Source organism: Pipistrellus hanaki (assembly GCF_964339955.1).
Source record: "Pipistrellus hanaki genome assembly, chromosome: 2".
Lineage (NCBI taxonomy): Eukaryota > Metazoa > Chordata > Mammalia > Chiroptera > Vespertilionidae > Pipistrellus > Pipistrellus hanaki.
The window spans coordinates 124,207,232-124,224,736 of record NC_140504.1 but is presented as its reverse complement, the minus strand read 5'-3'; the positions used below and the strand labels follow the sequence as shown (position 1 = coordinate 124,224,736).

Here is a 17,505-nt window from a genome sequence, read left to right as displayed (position 1 = left end):
AACAAGGGTGTGCCCAGAGATTCAACAAATATTCAACTCACCATTCACTGTTTTCAGGCTCCCAGCAATGCCTTCACCATGCTGTCTCTTCTGGGCATTCTTGAACTCCTTCAGAGACAAGTAAAGGACTTTACGTACCACCCTTTCTTCTGACCATGGAATCCCATCACTGTCATCCTGGAGAAACCAAGAGAGATGAAAGAAAGGAGAGTTACTTAAAAGAAAACAGTCAAAATAAACCTTTTTTTTTATTATTTCAAACAAGTACTGTGTGATCAAGACATGGTTTTAGAGATCAATATTATAGCATATGGTTAAGAGATAGCACTGGCCCTTCAGACATCTGGAGAGACCTCAAGTAAAAGCAGGCTATACGAGGGACTGAAAGAATGACAAAAACCGCCTCATTCTCCTTAGCTATCCACATCCAAAGATCTTCATTAGTGGGGAATATTGAAGGTTTCTATTCCTGGCAAAGCTCATAAATAGTTGTTATTACACTCACAACCAGGGATGTAATAATGAACCATTGTATTGGAGTTTTATAAAGCAAGTAATGCCAGAATGTATACTGCCTTATATAGGGTGTCCCAAAATAATGTATACTCATATATTTTTAATAGCTAAATTCATTTTTTTCCTATTCATGTTTAACCCATTGGAATTAATAATTATTCAAAGTATGGATACATTTTTTGGGATACCCTGTATGTGCTCTACTTTTTTGTTGTTGTCATTGGGGGGTTAGTGCTACCTTCAAGGAATCTTACAATTCAGTCAGAAACTGGATCAGCAATAGGCTCTTAAGAAAGTAAGTCACAAAGGACAAGGAGGGTGGAGGGGGAGAGACACCAGTGTGGGAAAGTGCAATAGAATGTGGGAAAAGGGGGGACTCGAGAGATAAAAATAAACACAGGTTAATAACAGGTCTTGAAGGCTAAATTAAAAGTGTGGCTCCCTTATGTCTTCTGTATCAGATCCAAGGCAAGTTCTTGAGAGAGGAATGAACAAAATAAAGGCCAGGTTGGAAGATGATGGGGTGGAGGGATCAAAGAACTAGCAGCCTATAGACCATTCCAGGAGTAAAGATATAAAGCAGCGTTTTCAACCGCTGTTCCGCGGCACACTAGTGTGCCGCGAGATGTTGCCTGGTGTGCCGTAGGTGCAGACAAGACAAGAATTTTATAATTTTTCACTATTTTGTTTACTTAATATTTCATAATAAAGTAATTATAAAATACTTTCTTTGTGTTTATTTGATTCCTATTCAAGAGAATTACTTTATATATAGTCAATATAGGCACAGAGTTAAATTTTTTAACATTTTCTAATGGTGGTGTGCCTCGTGATTTTTTTCATGAAACAAGTGTGCCTTTGCCCAAAAAAGGTTGAAAAACACTGATATAAAGAACGATTAGAATTGAAGAGGCAGTAGGGAGGAGGGCGCAGGGAGGAAACTGAGACAGAATATGAGCCAAGACTGGAGGATGGAGATGGCTGACATCGTAACTGAATTGAGACAACTGTTGTAAGAAACCAACACGCTGTTTAAGGTTTAAGGGGCAGGACATTCTGGCTAAGAACATTCTTAGGTTCTGTGGATATCTGTGCACAGTTTGTTTATCTAAGAAGCCCTCTCATTCACACACCTGCTTCAGGACTTAAGCATTTTATCACACAGTTGGATTTAGAGATGCAAGTATTTGAGGTGCTCAGATATTTTTGGCCTCAAGAGAATAAGGGAAACATTAATAGCATGGGTAAAAACAGGGCTTTGGATATTCATGTTCCCTCTGTTCAAAGAGGAGCCCAAACTTCAGAGTTAGACTGGTGCTGTTGTATTGGATGTTCAACAAATTGGTTTCTACTTCCTGCCACTAATAGGTGACATAAAAACCTCCATGGGACTCAATAAGAGAACTGGGATAGCTGAGGTCTTTGTCAGCTCTTAAATTCCTAAACTCTGCATAAATACAAACTACATCTGAGAAATACAACCACATAGGAACTCTAAGCCCTAATAAGTTAAGCTTCACTCTTGTTAAGCTTCAGGGATTTCCTAGAATGAGAGTGTATTATAAGGGGAGGAAGAGCCCGGGAAAGAAAGGAGGCTAGCATTTCCACCTTCCCCTACACACCCTTCCTTCTTGTAGATATGCCAAGCTGTGATTTCCAATACCACTAGAGAAAGAAGGCACATCCTGTCTTCCTGGTTGCTCTGCTGAGAGCCAAGACATCGAATAACCAAGGTGGTGGCGAGATTCAAACATGAAGGTTAAAAGAAGCAGCAAATCTTGCCTCAACCTAACACATTTCCTTAACTGCTACTTGGTTTAAGTCACTGCAGAAATTCCAATCACCTTGTTTAAAAACAAACAAACAAATAAACAAAAACAGAAAAATGAAGTAACCAGACCTATCTGAGCAGCCCAAATAACTATCCTGGGTAAAAGGCAGATGCTTTAGCTAGACAACATAAACAAAGCACATTCTAGTTGAATTTGCTCTTATATCAATTCCCTTGAGTTTCCATGAAAGCTCTCCTAGCATATTCTTTGCAATGAATGACAGTCTTAAATGTGGCAGAAATTAATGCTTTTAGACTGAAATCCACTTTTCCAGCTTCCACAGTCAGACTATGCAATAAAGGCTGTGCAGCAAAAATATTTTCATTGCAACCAAGTTTCTATTCTCATCTTTTGCATCTCCACAATCTCCACAAGTGATGTGATTATAAACTATTGTTTCCTACTTCTACACCATGTATGCATTTTAAAGCCCCAAAATAGCTTTCAATGTAAAATTCCAGTGACCATTTTCTGCATCCTGTTCAGGCTGGTACCTTCATTCTGACTTCACCCCTACAACTAATTTCTAATTAAAACATAAACCATGTGGGATGAAAACTCCTGCAAGGAAGACACAATTAGGGTTCACTTACTGGTACAAGAGTAGTTTCATTACACCTATAAAGTACTTTAAATACAAAAGAGGCACATCCCTGACGATGATTATAGGTTTTTAAATTCTAAACATTAAAATCAAACTTTCTTTTAAAACACAAGTGTTCTTTTATAACCCAGGGTGCTGGTCAAGACTTCTCACCATCCTCAATGCAAATGCAAAACACACCTAATGGATGACTCTGTTCTGTTTCCAAAAGTTCGATAGGTAGGCAATAACTCAGAAATTAAACTGCGTTTCACAGCTGCAGAATCATGATGAATCACCCTACACTCAGCTTGTAGACCAGGGTGGTGGATCCCCTCCCTAGTAGAATGCTAGTGTGCACAACTATGAGGCAACATAGCACTCTCCAAGTTGGGTGTCATGGAAGGCCAGAGAGAGTCTAATACTCACTCTGCTATTCAGAACAGCCAATCATTGAATGCTCTGAAAAACAGCCTCACATCATAACTATCATTAAAGGTCAAGCAACACAAATTCCAAACATAAGTTTATACGACCTCTAACTATAGGGCTTTTTTTTATTTTCCCTTTTTCAATAGTTGTCTTATTTAATCAGTCATTTAAATAATGTCGGCATGGGTTCAGAAAATTGTTTTTTCTGTTCACCACTGTTATCCCAGCCCCTAAAACAAGCATGTCAAACTCGTATGCCATGGGCTGCATGCACCCCACAATGAACATTTTTGCAGCCCAGCCAATATAATGGTATGTGAGAAACATTTTAATAAAATATTTTGTAACTTAATTTTTACAATATCCTGTTACACATAATTATTAATAACGAACTGAAACATTCGCTAATGACTGATTACTATAATTGTTTTTGCATTCATTTCCCTTAGGCACCTTACACAGGGACGCACGGCTTCTCTACACTAATACTAGAAACGAATATTTTAGCAGCCGACTGCCACGTCATTAGTCTTGGAATGACTTGTTTGGTGTATACAATTGGAAATATTTTACTTTCTGAGAACAAGAAAAATAGGTTTATTTGTGTTACAATTTTAATTTGTGCAGTTATATAAGTGTCTGCTAAGTTAATGTTCAGGAAAAATATTAATTTTTATTAAAATGTTCTATTATTTTATGTTAACGATTATTCATTTATTTCATCCCTTTGTATTCAGCATGTCTTTATGAGGCCCTTTGGGGTCAGTGTAGACCTCGAATGTGGAAGGGGTTCCACAGGGCTGCTGGCAACAGGGGATTCTAAAGTTTTCCCAAGAAACCAGAAACAACCATCAGAAAAACATCTGCCTCTCTTTGAAATAACTTTAGAATTTCTGATAAAAAATGGCAACTATTCAGAATGTAAACTTGAATGCTTATAGTCAAAATCTTATTTATTAAAAATAAAGCACAGCACAACGTAACTCTAGCTACTCAAACTTGGAAGACATGTTAAAAAAAAAAAAAAAGGAGCACAGGAGTAGGTACATGAAGACATGAAGACACTATGCTCCCTGGAGCAGAGAGCACCATCTAACCATCCTCCAAAATGCATACTCCAGATTAGAGATCAAAAGCCTTTAACCTGTTAACCGGGGAGTTCCCTTTTTAATTACTCAAAGTACAACAGGCGCATACTCTTTCACTAGGACGTGTCAGTACGTCACGCCCAGTGGACGTAATTTTATATTATTATTTTTTTAATTTATACTTAATTAAAATAAATGAAATATATATATTTTTGTTTTTGTTTATATATAAAGCATAAAGGAAAATACAAAATTACAAATAGAAAAGAATACCAACAAAAAAACGGAAACATTGAATTAAAAAATTATAAATTTTACGAACAATTATAAAGATTACAAAAAATATATTTTTTATTTCTATACACAATAAAAATATTAAAAAGTTAACAATTACAGAACAATAAACAAAAGCACACAAATAAAATAGAAATATTGAGTTTTAAAAAATTGAAATATAAATGTAAAAATTCAAAACTCAACTTCCGTGTGATATATTTTAAAACAATTGTTGATACATAGTGCTACCTTACAATCTGGACACCAGTATGTAGATTCTTTCCTAACACCTTTTTTGTAGCAAACTCGGCATTTCCTGGATTTAGTTTTTCCTATATCGCTTTTCATTTGTTCTGGAAAATGCCTTTCAACTAAGCGTGATGGTTTAGATGTAGAGCTGCTTGTTGATGTCTTTGGGTGGGTTTTCACTATGTTGTTATCTACCAATTTCTCTACACATTCTATCAAAAGTGTAATCGATCCAAATGACCTCTATCTTTTTTGTATAAAACATATGCATTGAGCCGAAACCGGTTTGGCTCAGTGGTAGAGCGTCGATCTGCAGACTGAAAGGTCTCAGGTTCGATTCCGGTCAGGGGCACGTACATTGGTTATGGGCACATCCCCGGTAGGGGTTGTGCAAGAGGCAGCTGGTCGGTGTTTCTCTCATCGACTTTTCTAGCTCTCTCTCTCTCTCCCTTCCTCTCTGTAAAAAATCAATAAAAATATATTTTAAAAAATATATATGCATTGAAGCAGCACGTATCAATTAATCGTAGAAAAAAATTTTTATAAAATTTTTTTACCCTATTACGGGCAGCCGTGTAGGCCACCATAACTCCATCTCCCAAATCTATGCTGCCCATATTCTTGTTATAATCCAAGACAACATTCGGTTTTTCTTGCCTTCTTCCTCTCTTTTCAATCATTGTCTTTTCGTCATTATGAATAGAACTGAGCATCAATACGTCTTTTTTATCCTTCCATTTTAAAACCATAAGTTTGTCTTTCATTCTTACTATATGTTCATTTTTCTGTAATTTTTTTGTTTTTATTTCACTGGGGATTCCGACTCTGTTTATCCTCATTGTTCCAACAATATCTGTATTGTTTTGACACAAGAGTTCAGCCAAATGAATTGACGTATAGAAATTATCTAAGTAAATCCTATACCCTTTATTCAGTAATTCATATGTTAACTCCAAAACAATTCTTGTTGTTTTTCTTGTGGGTAGTTCGAACCATAATTTGTGTCCTTGCCTGTGTATAAAATTATATTTTGTACGTATCCAGATTGGCTTTCACTCAAAATAAACAACTTCATTCCAAATCTAGCTCTTTTTGTAGATATATATTGTTTCCAAGATAAATTCCCTTTCCATAATAAAAGAGATTCATCTACACATATTTCTCGTTCACATAAATAAAAACTTTTAAACTTTTCTAACAAATTATTGATGATTGGATCAATTTTATATGTTTTTCTATTATATAAAGGTTGGAGATATAAAAAATATAAGGAAATAATATATAATACGAAAATAGGTAGGTAAGTGTAAGTACGTCCCGTCACTGCTCACCCAGAACACGTCCACCACTCTCAATAGCGAAATTATATTGATTCCCTCCGTGTCTTAAATTCATGTCGAGACATGTATGGATGACTAATACCTTTGTTGTTCGGAAATATACATCCCGCCCGTTTCAGGGCGCAACATATATTTCAAGGTCGTATTCATATGTCCTACCAGTATCTGATATTGTTTACGTTTGACGTATTTATACGTCCCGCTAGGTTAACAGGTTAACAACCTCCTTCCATGCCTTTGCAACTCCAGGTGTGGGCCACAGACCACTGGAATCCTAACCTCTTGGCTTCTTGTTAGAAATGCAGACTCCTGGACCCCACCCCAGATCTACATCATCAGAATCTACATTTTAAAAAGATCCCCAGGTGATTGCAATACACAGGAAAGTTTCTGAAAATCTGCTCTGCACACTTGTTCTCCAACCCACACCTACTTCTTATCACTTTCTAATTTCCATTAGAATGCAGGCAAAGATAAAGATGAGGTGAAACCTCAATATGAATACTTCTAACATCTATCTGCTACGTATTGGCATTTCTCCTGTCAGAAATAGGAAGTCTATATTAGTATACCCTGGGAAATCTGCACTTTGATGTCTGTTCACTGAGCTTAAATAAGTGATCAAACAGCATAAGTGAAAAACAACAAGAAAGGCAAGGAACTAAAAGGCAAGTTCCACATGTAGTGTCAGGGCAGTACTAGGGCTTATTGGGGCAATCACTTTGTAAAAGTATAAAATGTCTAATCATTATGTTTTATACCTGCATGTCGACTGTAATCAGCAAATAAAATTAATTTTTTAAAAATGTTAGTTTTAGAATCATTCCTTATATGACACAGTCTTCCAACCTTTATTCTCTGATTACCCAGCTTGGGCCAACTTCCTTTGAAAACATGACACCCAGAATTAAACACACATTCAACATGAGAGTAATATTCCAGAATAGGATAATATATGCAGTAAGATCTACTTCTATGCACAAACCCAAAAGTTAGATTAATTTTAGCAGCCACATTACATTGTAGGATCTCATTAAGCTTGCAGTTAACTATATCCTCTATAATGATTTTATTTCTTCTGGGGAGGAGGGGGAGATAGAGGTAAATTTTTTCCATTACAATGCAATAAAACTCAAAGGAAGGCTCAAGAAGACAATCACAGTTAAAGGGAAAAACAACACAAGACAGAAAGAAGGTGCAGGATCAGATTGGTGCAAGTCACCATGTCTTCTACCCACATGTGTTCATGGTTAAAGGGCATAAGCATAATAACTTAAACTGAGACTGTATTCAATGTACTTGAGTCCTCCACTGAGGTTGTAAATTCAAATCAATGTTAGTTTAAATGAAACCTAAAATTAGGCACTCCAATGTAAATAAATTTGCTGAACATTCAAAATGTCTCTCTATAATCCTCACTTTAAGCACTGGATTATTGACTAGATACACTCTCAAGACTGATCAGATCACTGATATAGTAAGATCATACTCTCCACTCAGGAACGGGTCTAGGCCCAGCCCTCACAGGCCGCTGCTCTCCAATGACAGCCAGGTCTTCAGCAACACGGGCCTTTAAAATATCTTCAGAGGACTCAAAGGTACAATAAAAAACAGGGACACCAGGTCAGTCAAACTTGCCAAACAGGCGCAGGGGAGAGGGCGATGCCCTTAGAGACCTACGGGAAGCATATAAAAAGTGATATTGATGCTAATCATAGCATACATCAGCTGGAAGCTCACTACATGCTAGGCAGTGGGATCAACACTAACAAGGATGGAACACTCTCCTCATACCTGAGTGCAAGATCCACACCACTGCTTCCTCGCTGTTAGTTTAAAGTGGTGGGAAAGGAAGTAATCACGAAACTCTGAGTTATTTTTTAGAGTGAGTTTCATTGTCTTGCCCAAAGGCCCACAGCTGGGTATGTAAACAGGAGCTGGTGCTAGCTATCAGGTATTGAGATAGTTCAGCAGGTGCCAGATCAGGAAGCAAATTTTAAAACTCAGAAATTTGTTATTAAAGAGGAAACATCAAATGTGTAACTCACATTGACTCCTAAATAAAAGCAAAATTATTGCTAATTTCAAGCGGTGAGTGTAAATGTTATATGAAAAAAACAGAACTCTAGAGAATCAGCTCTCGACGAAGCTGGTTTGGCTCAGTGGATAGAGCATCAGTTTGCGGACTGAAGGGTCCCAGGTCCAATTCTGGTCAAGGGGCATGGTTGCGGGCACATCCCCAAAAGGGGGTGTGCAGAAGGCAGCTGATGGATGTTTCTCTCTCGTTGATGTTTCTAGCTCTCTATCCCTACCTCTCTATTAAAAAAAAAAAAAAAAAAAAAAAAAAAATCAATAAAATATTAAGAGAGAGAGAGAGAGAGAGAGAGAGAGAGAGAGGAACAGCTCTAGCTACAGACTAGCAAATAAAGAGGGGAGGAAGAAGGAGGGGGAGAGATCTTATCTCACTGGCCTGTCCAACAACCTTTTGTGATAGAATATCAATTCTAAGGACATCACTCTAAGCATCCTTATGTAACTTGTCCATATGTGAGTTTTTATTATGGCTTTAAATTCAGGACAGCTTTATTTAGGAAAGGGAAACAATGATTAAAAGGCATGGGTTAGAGAGAAGCACATTTCTGATCTTTTTTTTTTTTTTTTAGCATTCCAACAATTACAATTATTTTTAAATTAAATGGAGCCCAATAGAAGATAGTTCGTTTCCAATCACTTGTGAGTAAACTGCATACAGACTCATCCATCACAGTTAGAGTGACCAAGTAATTTATCATCCCAAATGAGAACACTGTTAATAATCATGTAGAACAATTGGTGGAAACTGGCACTCAGGTAAACCAGTGGTACTAGGTCCTTTCCAGCAGATCTAAACCCATTATAAAAATGTCTACAGAACCGTATAGATCATTTTTTTTTAAAGATTTTTTATTTATTTTTAGAGAGAGGGGGAGGGAGAAGAAAAGAAGGATCTATATAAGCACAAACAGACTGGCTGCCTCCTGACACTCCTACTGGGGATGGAGCCCACAACCAGGGCACATGCTCTGACCAACTGGGAATGGAACCAGCAACCTTTTGGTGCACAGGACAATATCCAACCCGAGCCTCAATGGCCAGGGCCAGAGATAATTTTTAATCAAATCACCAAATAAAAATAAAAGCAAAATCCAAAACATATGTACCAGGATTGAAGTGTGACACATACATGTGTTTTAAATTGAAATCCAGAACGTCATACCAGTGTTTTAAATGTCAACCTGCTTATTATAAAGAGGAATGGAGGAGCACAGGGGCAGGCACAGTTACAGATGGCATTACATTCCACAGAAAACGCTCCTGCTTCTACAGAGTGGCCACAGCATCAAATGTTCGTCATTGCCTCTTATAAAAACAAGTAAGTGGGGAATGGCTGGGGTATGGTAGGTGGAAGGAAGAGGATGTTCAGGTTCACAGTAGGAAGACTTTCTCCTTAACATGCAACCTCTTTATTAACATTCATACAAGTGCCAAGACAAATAACAGTGTTATAGGAGCCACTGAATAAGTTACCAATATCCCATGTACAAATGTCCTATTTCTACCCACCTTGTCACGACTCTGAGAGTAGAGGGATCTGTGACTTTCTACCCCTTTTAAGAAGAAAATGAAGTGCAAAGCCCAATTCCAATGAGAAACCCCCCTACCCTAATACGGATTAACATGAAATGCCACATCATGGGGAGGAAGGCCATGAGTATGACTGACAGCTGCATAGAGCTGACTGATAAGAAAACAAAATTTTAAAGACTGGGTCCATGATAAAGATGGAAAGAAAAAACTGATTTCTTTCAGGGAAATTACTGGAAACCTCTGCATGAGTGTCTTTTTCTTTTAAAACATGTTCGCGTAAATCTATTGTCAAATCATCCTGTATAATACAATTTGTTGCTGTCTGAAATGCAGATCACTTCCATCAAGAGTTTGAGGAGAGAAAAATGAAAACATTAAAAAAAAAAAGGGGGGGGGAGTGGTTTTCTAAAGTTGATTCATGGCATAGATTCAATATAAACAGGAAGTTACCGAGCCAAATAAATAAGGGGAAGAGAGGGAGAATATTGGAGAAAAATGTGAGCAGTTCACCTTAGACTTGGGCTAAAACTATTGTTTCTTCCCTTTCTACAAAACAGTATTTTCTCCATTGGAAATCTCTCCAGTCAACTCAATGCTAACCCATTTTTCTAACTTCCATAAAATGGTTCAATTGTCAATACTCAAACATCATTAAAAAAAAAAAAAAAAATGGCGGGAATACTCACACCTAGAAATAAGATAAGTGGCCAGGAAACCAGTGACTTATGAACTTATGAATGATATATTCTAAATTAAAAGCACTTCAAGCAGCAAATTTCCCTAGACAGACATGCTTCCCAGGATAAAATAAATGGTCTGAAAATGCTTACGCAAGGAGAGTTTTACTTCTTCCAAACTCCCACTAAATAATGTGTACTTATCTTTGATTACCGCCTATTTAAAAAAAAAAATAGGTTACAGTTGAAATTGGATTAAGAACTTCTGCTGAAAACGATTTATTGCATAACACAACTCTGACAGCCTGAATCTCTGGCCACCAACTGAGCCTTTATAAAAATCTGCTGGGCAGCTGCCAAGTCAGCTCTTTTGCGTCTGAGCATGTCAGACATTGCCGTTGTCAAGGCAGCAGCAGCATGGGCTGCAACATTCACACTTCATGGTTAACTGGTGCAGTCAGGGAACAGCAGCGAGGACCATGCAGCACGGAGTTCAGCCCTCCTGCAGCTCTTCCTCTGACAGTGTGTTGTCTCAACATAATCAAAAAAAGACCCAAGATCTACCTCAGGATTATCTCCAAGATTCCAGCAGAAATCTAGATTGACAATGTACCATCAGTGGAGGGAACAGAGGGGAGAAAATCTTAATAAGGGACCCTTCAATATCAGCAATTCCAACATGTGACTACCCTACAACTTCATTTGGGAATAAATTATTAACAAGTAGGTTCTCAAAGGAATTCTAAGCAATCTGGATCTTTGAATCCTTTTGTATATTCATCAGAATACCCCAAAAAAGTATATTCTGAGATGCACTAAACAACAGAGTAGCCACTAGCCACATGTGGCTATTTACAATTAACTTAAAGTTAAAAATTAAGTTCCTTATATTGTATTGGACACATTTCAAGTGCTCAATAGCCCATGTCTCCCAGAATGTTTCCATTATCCCATAAAACTCTATTGGACATCACTGTCCTAGAGCATATATTTGCATTTAGTTTGGATAGTTTGAATTGACTGTGTATTACTTGCCAAGGCATTTAATTATGTGCCTGAAATTCTTCAAAATTTGGACTACCTTTATGCTCCACTCAGGTTAGCAGGACAATTCTGTAATAGCTGAATACCTTAAACAACAAAAAAGCAGGCAAAAAACCATTTGAATTACATATATTCAACCATAGCACACTTAGGAAAGTGACTCCAGTCCTCTTCTACACCTGATCTCTCAGTTTTGCAGGCAATATGAAATTGAGAATACAGCAAAAGATTCTTCACTCTACAAGTAAGCCCCTAAAATATACACTGCTTTATTATCATATGCCTTCAAATTATCTTCTAAGGAATCCCCTACAAAATAAATGACCTGAAAAAAAGCCAGCCCTCCCTCCATCAACCAGCCTAGGAGGGAGACCCAAATCACTGAGATTGATTGCTGCCCCACCTGCAAGCCATGGCCAAGGATTTAGGTGGTTTTTGTACTTCTGCTTCTTTCCTCAGACCCCAGGACACTACTAGGGTCAATTTAATTGTCTTACTAACTTAATTGTCTTACTTAATTGTCTTACTTGCTTTTGTGGTTCAGCACTAACCCCCAATCAGGAAATAAGTCTGTATACATTCCCCGGGGACTGGCTATATTGTCGTGCTACATTATAAACTATTAGCTTTATTTTTGGCCATTTAATGACAATTTTCAAGTTAAAGTATACAAATAAACCTTGTCCTTGGATTTAACACAAACTGGCAACGTGCCACTTTGTTCTGATACCCTTTGCCCACTTTTCTCATATCCTTCAGCCCTTCCCAGAGTTAAAGACCACCCTGGGATTGGTTTGCACCCTGTCAGTATAGGTTTGGGTCTCCAGAAACAATTTTTAATGTCTTTTCCCCCTCCAAACAGCACTTTCCACTTATGACAAATGTAGATCATTGTGCACCAGGCCACATACTACTTGTTTCTTGTATAAAGTCTCTACATTTTGGAATTATGAAGAATGATCTCACAAACATTTCTAAGTGATGAACATGAGATGCTGGCGCAGAACTGCCTAGCATCCTACTAATGTGTGTGGCTCTAGAAGAGGTGTGGGGAACGTCCATCCAGTGGGCCACATGAGGCAAAATCATTTGCTCTGGCCCAGCCAAGGCACTAGGGGTGCGTTAATTAAATGTTTGACCAAATATAGCAGGCTAATCTTTAGGCTGATAATTTTGTATGACCCATGAATGATGTTACAAATATTCAAATGGTCCTTGGCTGAAAAAAACATTCCGCACCCCTGCTTTAGAGTACTTGCCATGTGACTTTTTCACCTTTTTCCTCTAATACATACAGCACAGAGTAGGCATTTAAAAACATTTCGTATGAATGAACAATTAAACAGGTGGAAAGTGTAAAGAGAACAGTGGCTTCAAGACCTAGTTCTAGAATTGTTTCTTCAAGGGCAAAACCAATAACCACAGAGAGTGATTGACAATTTATACATTACTGAGAAACACCTACAGGATAAACCGTGAATTGAGTTTCTCCCTGGTGATACGGTTCCTGAGACTGAGATATTTTAGAGGGCAATCTGAATCTAGTCACTGCCCCTTTAATTGTTTGGTCCTGCAAGACCTGTTTACTCCCATTTTAGAGAGGCCATAAACCTTCCCCGCGCAGGAAGCTATCAGTGCTGGCGATAGTCCAGGCCTTTGGTTGAGGTCTCAAAGCCCCAGCACATCGGGCTCTTTAAGAACTTGCAAAGGGGACTGGAAAAACCCATATTTGGGAGACAAAGGACTGAAGAAGATATAAAAAGAGACAACTTCCTCCATATGGTTGCCCAGAATTTGAAAGACATTTTTCTCTGGGCCCTCACGTAGTACTAATACTAATACTAATACTAATACTAATACTAATACTAATACTAATACTAACACAGTGTAACTTCATTTCTCTAAGCATTGGTTTTTCTCCAGTCTTCTGTAATAAGACCACACCTTGAAAACCACAAGTATACACCAGCCTCACAAGGAAAGTGACTTCCACATCCTTTCCATGAAAACCATTCTCAGTGCCATGAAAAACATAATCACAAAGTCGAATGTGAGCTTTTTATTGGCAGCCTGACTCTTCTCTGGTTTTCCTATTCCCTCTATCCTGCCATTTTCTTCCCTTCCATATCTCTAATTATGATCAAACTACCCATTGTCATTTTCTTGACCATCTCCTCCTTCCTCTCCCCCACCTCTTTGTGTGACTCTATCTCAATATATCCTGCTGGCACCCATGGTTTGGAATCCTGAATAAGACTGGCACCTCCTTTCTTACTGTTCACTTTCATTCTCTAAATCAGATGATGTTGCCTATCTCTCTAGACCTTGGAGAAAGAAATAGAACTGGCTGTCCTCTCCTGTCTTACAGAAGAAACTTCCAAAATGACTGCCACCAACCAATTCCTATTCCAAACATCCTTTCCACATTGTTTCTCTAAATTCTAAAAACACAACCACATTGCAACAGAATTACTTCCTAAAACCATCATTCCATGTCACTCCTTCCCCTACTCATAAGCCTTCTGTGGTTCCCTATAGCTACTATAGGACCTACAAAAACTTGTATAATTAAGGCACCTAGTTTCCCCTGCATTGCCTAACACCCCTAACTGACAAGGCGTGAACATCTCAAGTAGAGACAACAGCTCTCCTATTTGTATCCCCATCTCAAAACAAATACAAGGAAACAGGACTACTGGTGTTTATTAACTAAATATTGATCATGACTTCAAAAGTAATCCAAAAGTAAAGGACAGAGTTCCTCAATAGACATGAATCAAGTCCATTTCTGAATTCTCTTTTTCTTATCAATACTTTGGTACCAGGAAATACATAAACAGTCAATTGTGCTCAATTTACCAGTCATGTATGTTTCAGTATTTATCCACAGCTGTTGGTTTTATATTGCACAAAATGCATGATTCTGTGATCAGGACTGTTAGTACAAGTTACCAATTGTATTCAAACTGATATTTCCTACCAGTTAATCTATTCTTAGTCCAAAGGCAAGATTTATCTATTTTGCAATAGTTTGCAAAAATCACAAACTACTACCTAAACAAAACTGAAAACATTCATTGGTTCCTGCATCCAAGCCAGTTCTATTATTTCTTCTTTCATGCAGGGTGAGATTTCCTAGAGTCATTTAGCTCTGTAAAGCCTGCTGTACCAGTGTGTGAGTTCAATGAAACGATTGGTGTTTACCTATAAACTGACAAAGCTCCCACCAAAGTCATGAATATTGACGTACCACCCGAAAAGATGTAGCGGCATATGTATATCCCATCTTAAGGAAGCAAATAGGGCTATCTAGAAGCAAAATTATGATTCTTCCTATGTTGATATTTCACAATGGCACAGAAACAAAACGTATGTTATGAACACAGTGAATGTAAGCGGAAGTTCACCATTCACATTTCAGGCAGTGTGTGTGAAGGAACAAAGCAGAAGTGGGGAGATGACAATTTTACTCTAAAAGGGGAACCACTGGAGAGTCCCCAGCAAAGAAGTAACAGAATTTGATTTACATTTTTTTAAAGCTCCCACAGGCTATGTGGAGGATGAAATCTTTTGGGGGGAGGAGGAAAGTGCCTACACCAGAGGTGAGGACCAGGTTGGTAATATGAGGCTATGACAACTGGTTACATTCTAGAAACATTTAGCCAACTGATTGCTAGAGTGGATGTATGAAGAAGAAGAGTCAAAGATTAACTCCAAAAAATTTCATCTCACTAAATGGAGCCGCCTCTGAGAAAAAGGAGGGTGCTTCTGAAAAGAGCACTTTTGAGTAGAGAGAATTAAGGGAGGAACCAATTGTTTAGTTTATGGATGTGCTGAGTTTGAGCTGCCTACTCAGACCCTAAAGGAGATGTCAGAGTTCAGGCCATGTGTCAGAGCTAGAGATGTGAATATAACCAGTAGTTTAAAATCAAACCTAGAATCAAACTTTATGTACCCTAATTTACTGAAGGAGGGAAAAAAGTTTTCCTATTTATTTACAAGGTAGGCCTTAAGTCAGGGAAGGGCTAGCTAACATTACAAAGTAAGATTATGGCTAAGATTTTCAGAGTCTTTGGAAAAATGATGCTTAAAAATAAATAACGAATGAAAGGAGAGGGCTGAATTTGGACGTAAAAAAAGGAATGTGTCACTTACTCTCGGGTTGGTCTATAAAAATCTACATTTGACATTGCAGACCAAACTGACAAGTGATGGAGTGTCAATAATGTGGCAATGAGGCTATAGATATCCAATCCACCGCTCTACTTAGGCGATGTTGCCCCATCAATTGCTGCTAGTAATAAGTTCTATTTGACCAAGTGAAGTCATAAATCAATCACTCAATCTCTGTCTGTCACACACACACACACACACACACACACACACACACACCAAACACAGGTACTCCTTCTTATATGTAGGCTTCACGTGTAAGAAAAATGACAGAGGGGGATGACTGAGAACACACTGGCCTTAAACCCACTCTCACATGTAGTCAAAATATGTTCACAAGATACCCTGTGGACAACACTAAGGTTATGCACACAAGTTTTTGAGTGGTCACAAAACTCAAAGATTTGTGTGGAAGTGAGACAAACTACAACCTGTTTTCTCTCCAATCCTCCAAAAAGGATCTAGAGCAACTACTCTGGTTACCTGCTACTGGCAATACCAAAAAGGGAAGAGCAATAGAGAGCCCATAGAAGTAAATCCTAAGATTTGGAGGAAGAATACAGAAAAGAATTCCCACCAAGTAAACAACATTTTCACTTTACCCACCTAGGTAGGAGTCACACTCCTTTGCCATACCTATGCTGTGCTTTCTCCTCAAATTTCTCCTTTAGCAAACCCTGAGCTCCTAAGTAAAGATTCTCTCTCCTTACAATATCCTTCACTAGTATAACCAGACATTCATATTTCTATCTGCTTAACAAGTACTTCTCATATCCATTGCTGGGGATTCGAATTCAAGTTTGAGCAGCACTAGAAACACTACTCTAAAGTTGTCAAGCTTGGCTACCCTGGAAATCCCCTGGAAAGCTTTATCAAATGCAGCCCTCACAACCACCTGACTGAACTCATCAGGTGTGTGGCCTGTGTCCCTTTGATAATCTCAGAATCACGACTCCAGAACTGAGTCCTGACCTTCCCCCACTCTTGAGAGAACCTGTCTGACTGCATCACAATTAAATCTGGAAAACTCCCTAACATCAAGCTGGGTACACATCAGGAGCTTAGTAGATAACTGTTGAGAGAATGAATTTAAAAAAAAAAAAAAAGAAAGAAAGAAAGAAAGAAAGAAAAGAAAGGGAAGAAAGGGAAGGAAGGAAGGAAGGAAGGAAGGAAGGAAGGAAGGAAGGAAGGAAGGAAGGAAGGAAGGAAGGAAGGAAGGAAGGAAAAGAAAAAAAAAAGAAAAGAAGCAAAAGAAAAAGAAGAAAAAGAAAAAGAAACCCATGTAACTAAGGAAACCAGGTAAATATTTCAATAGAGCACACAGCTTGTCTTACTACACTTTTTATTTTCTTGACATTAATTCTCTAACATCAAGAAAAGCAAAGTGTTTTAGCTGATATTAAAGCTTTCTTTCCCTGAAACATAAAAAAGCACTTAATTGCTTCAAGGAATTGAATCTAACTGCTATAAACTAATCAAAGGCTTCCATACTTCAAGCTGAATGAGGAAAATCCTCATATCTATGAGTCAGAGAGAAGTTCAGATTTGCCAATAATAAATAAAAAAACAAAATAATGTCTCAGTATACATACGGGAAAATAGGATATGACTGCTCGCTGGATTAATTATACCAGGAGGGAAAAGCAGGCCATGTTTGCCCCAATGTCC

The 17,505-nt window shown here is 38.0% G+C and overlaps 1 protein-coding gene across 3 annotated transcripts in view; it reads right to left on the bottom strand.

Moving 5' to 3' along the window:
• Positions 1 to 17,505, bottom strand: part of JARID2 (jumonji and AT-rich interaction domain containing 2) — a 282,451-nt gene that overhangs the window by 153,903 nt on the left and 111,043 nt on the right. For all 3 annotated transcript variants that reach the window (XM_084872717.1, XM_084872716.1, XM_084872715.1), the window contains one exon: positions 42 to 177. In XM_084872717.1, coding sequence (XP_084728843.1) covers positions 42 to 177 — 136 coding nt within the window. The remainder of the gene's footprint in view (positions 1 to 41; positions 178 to 17,505) is intronic.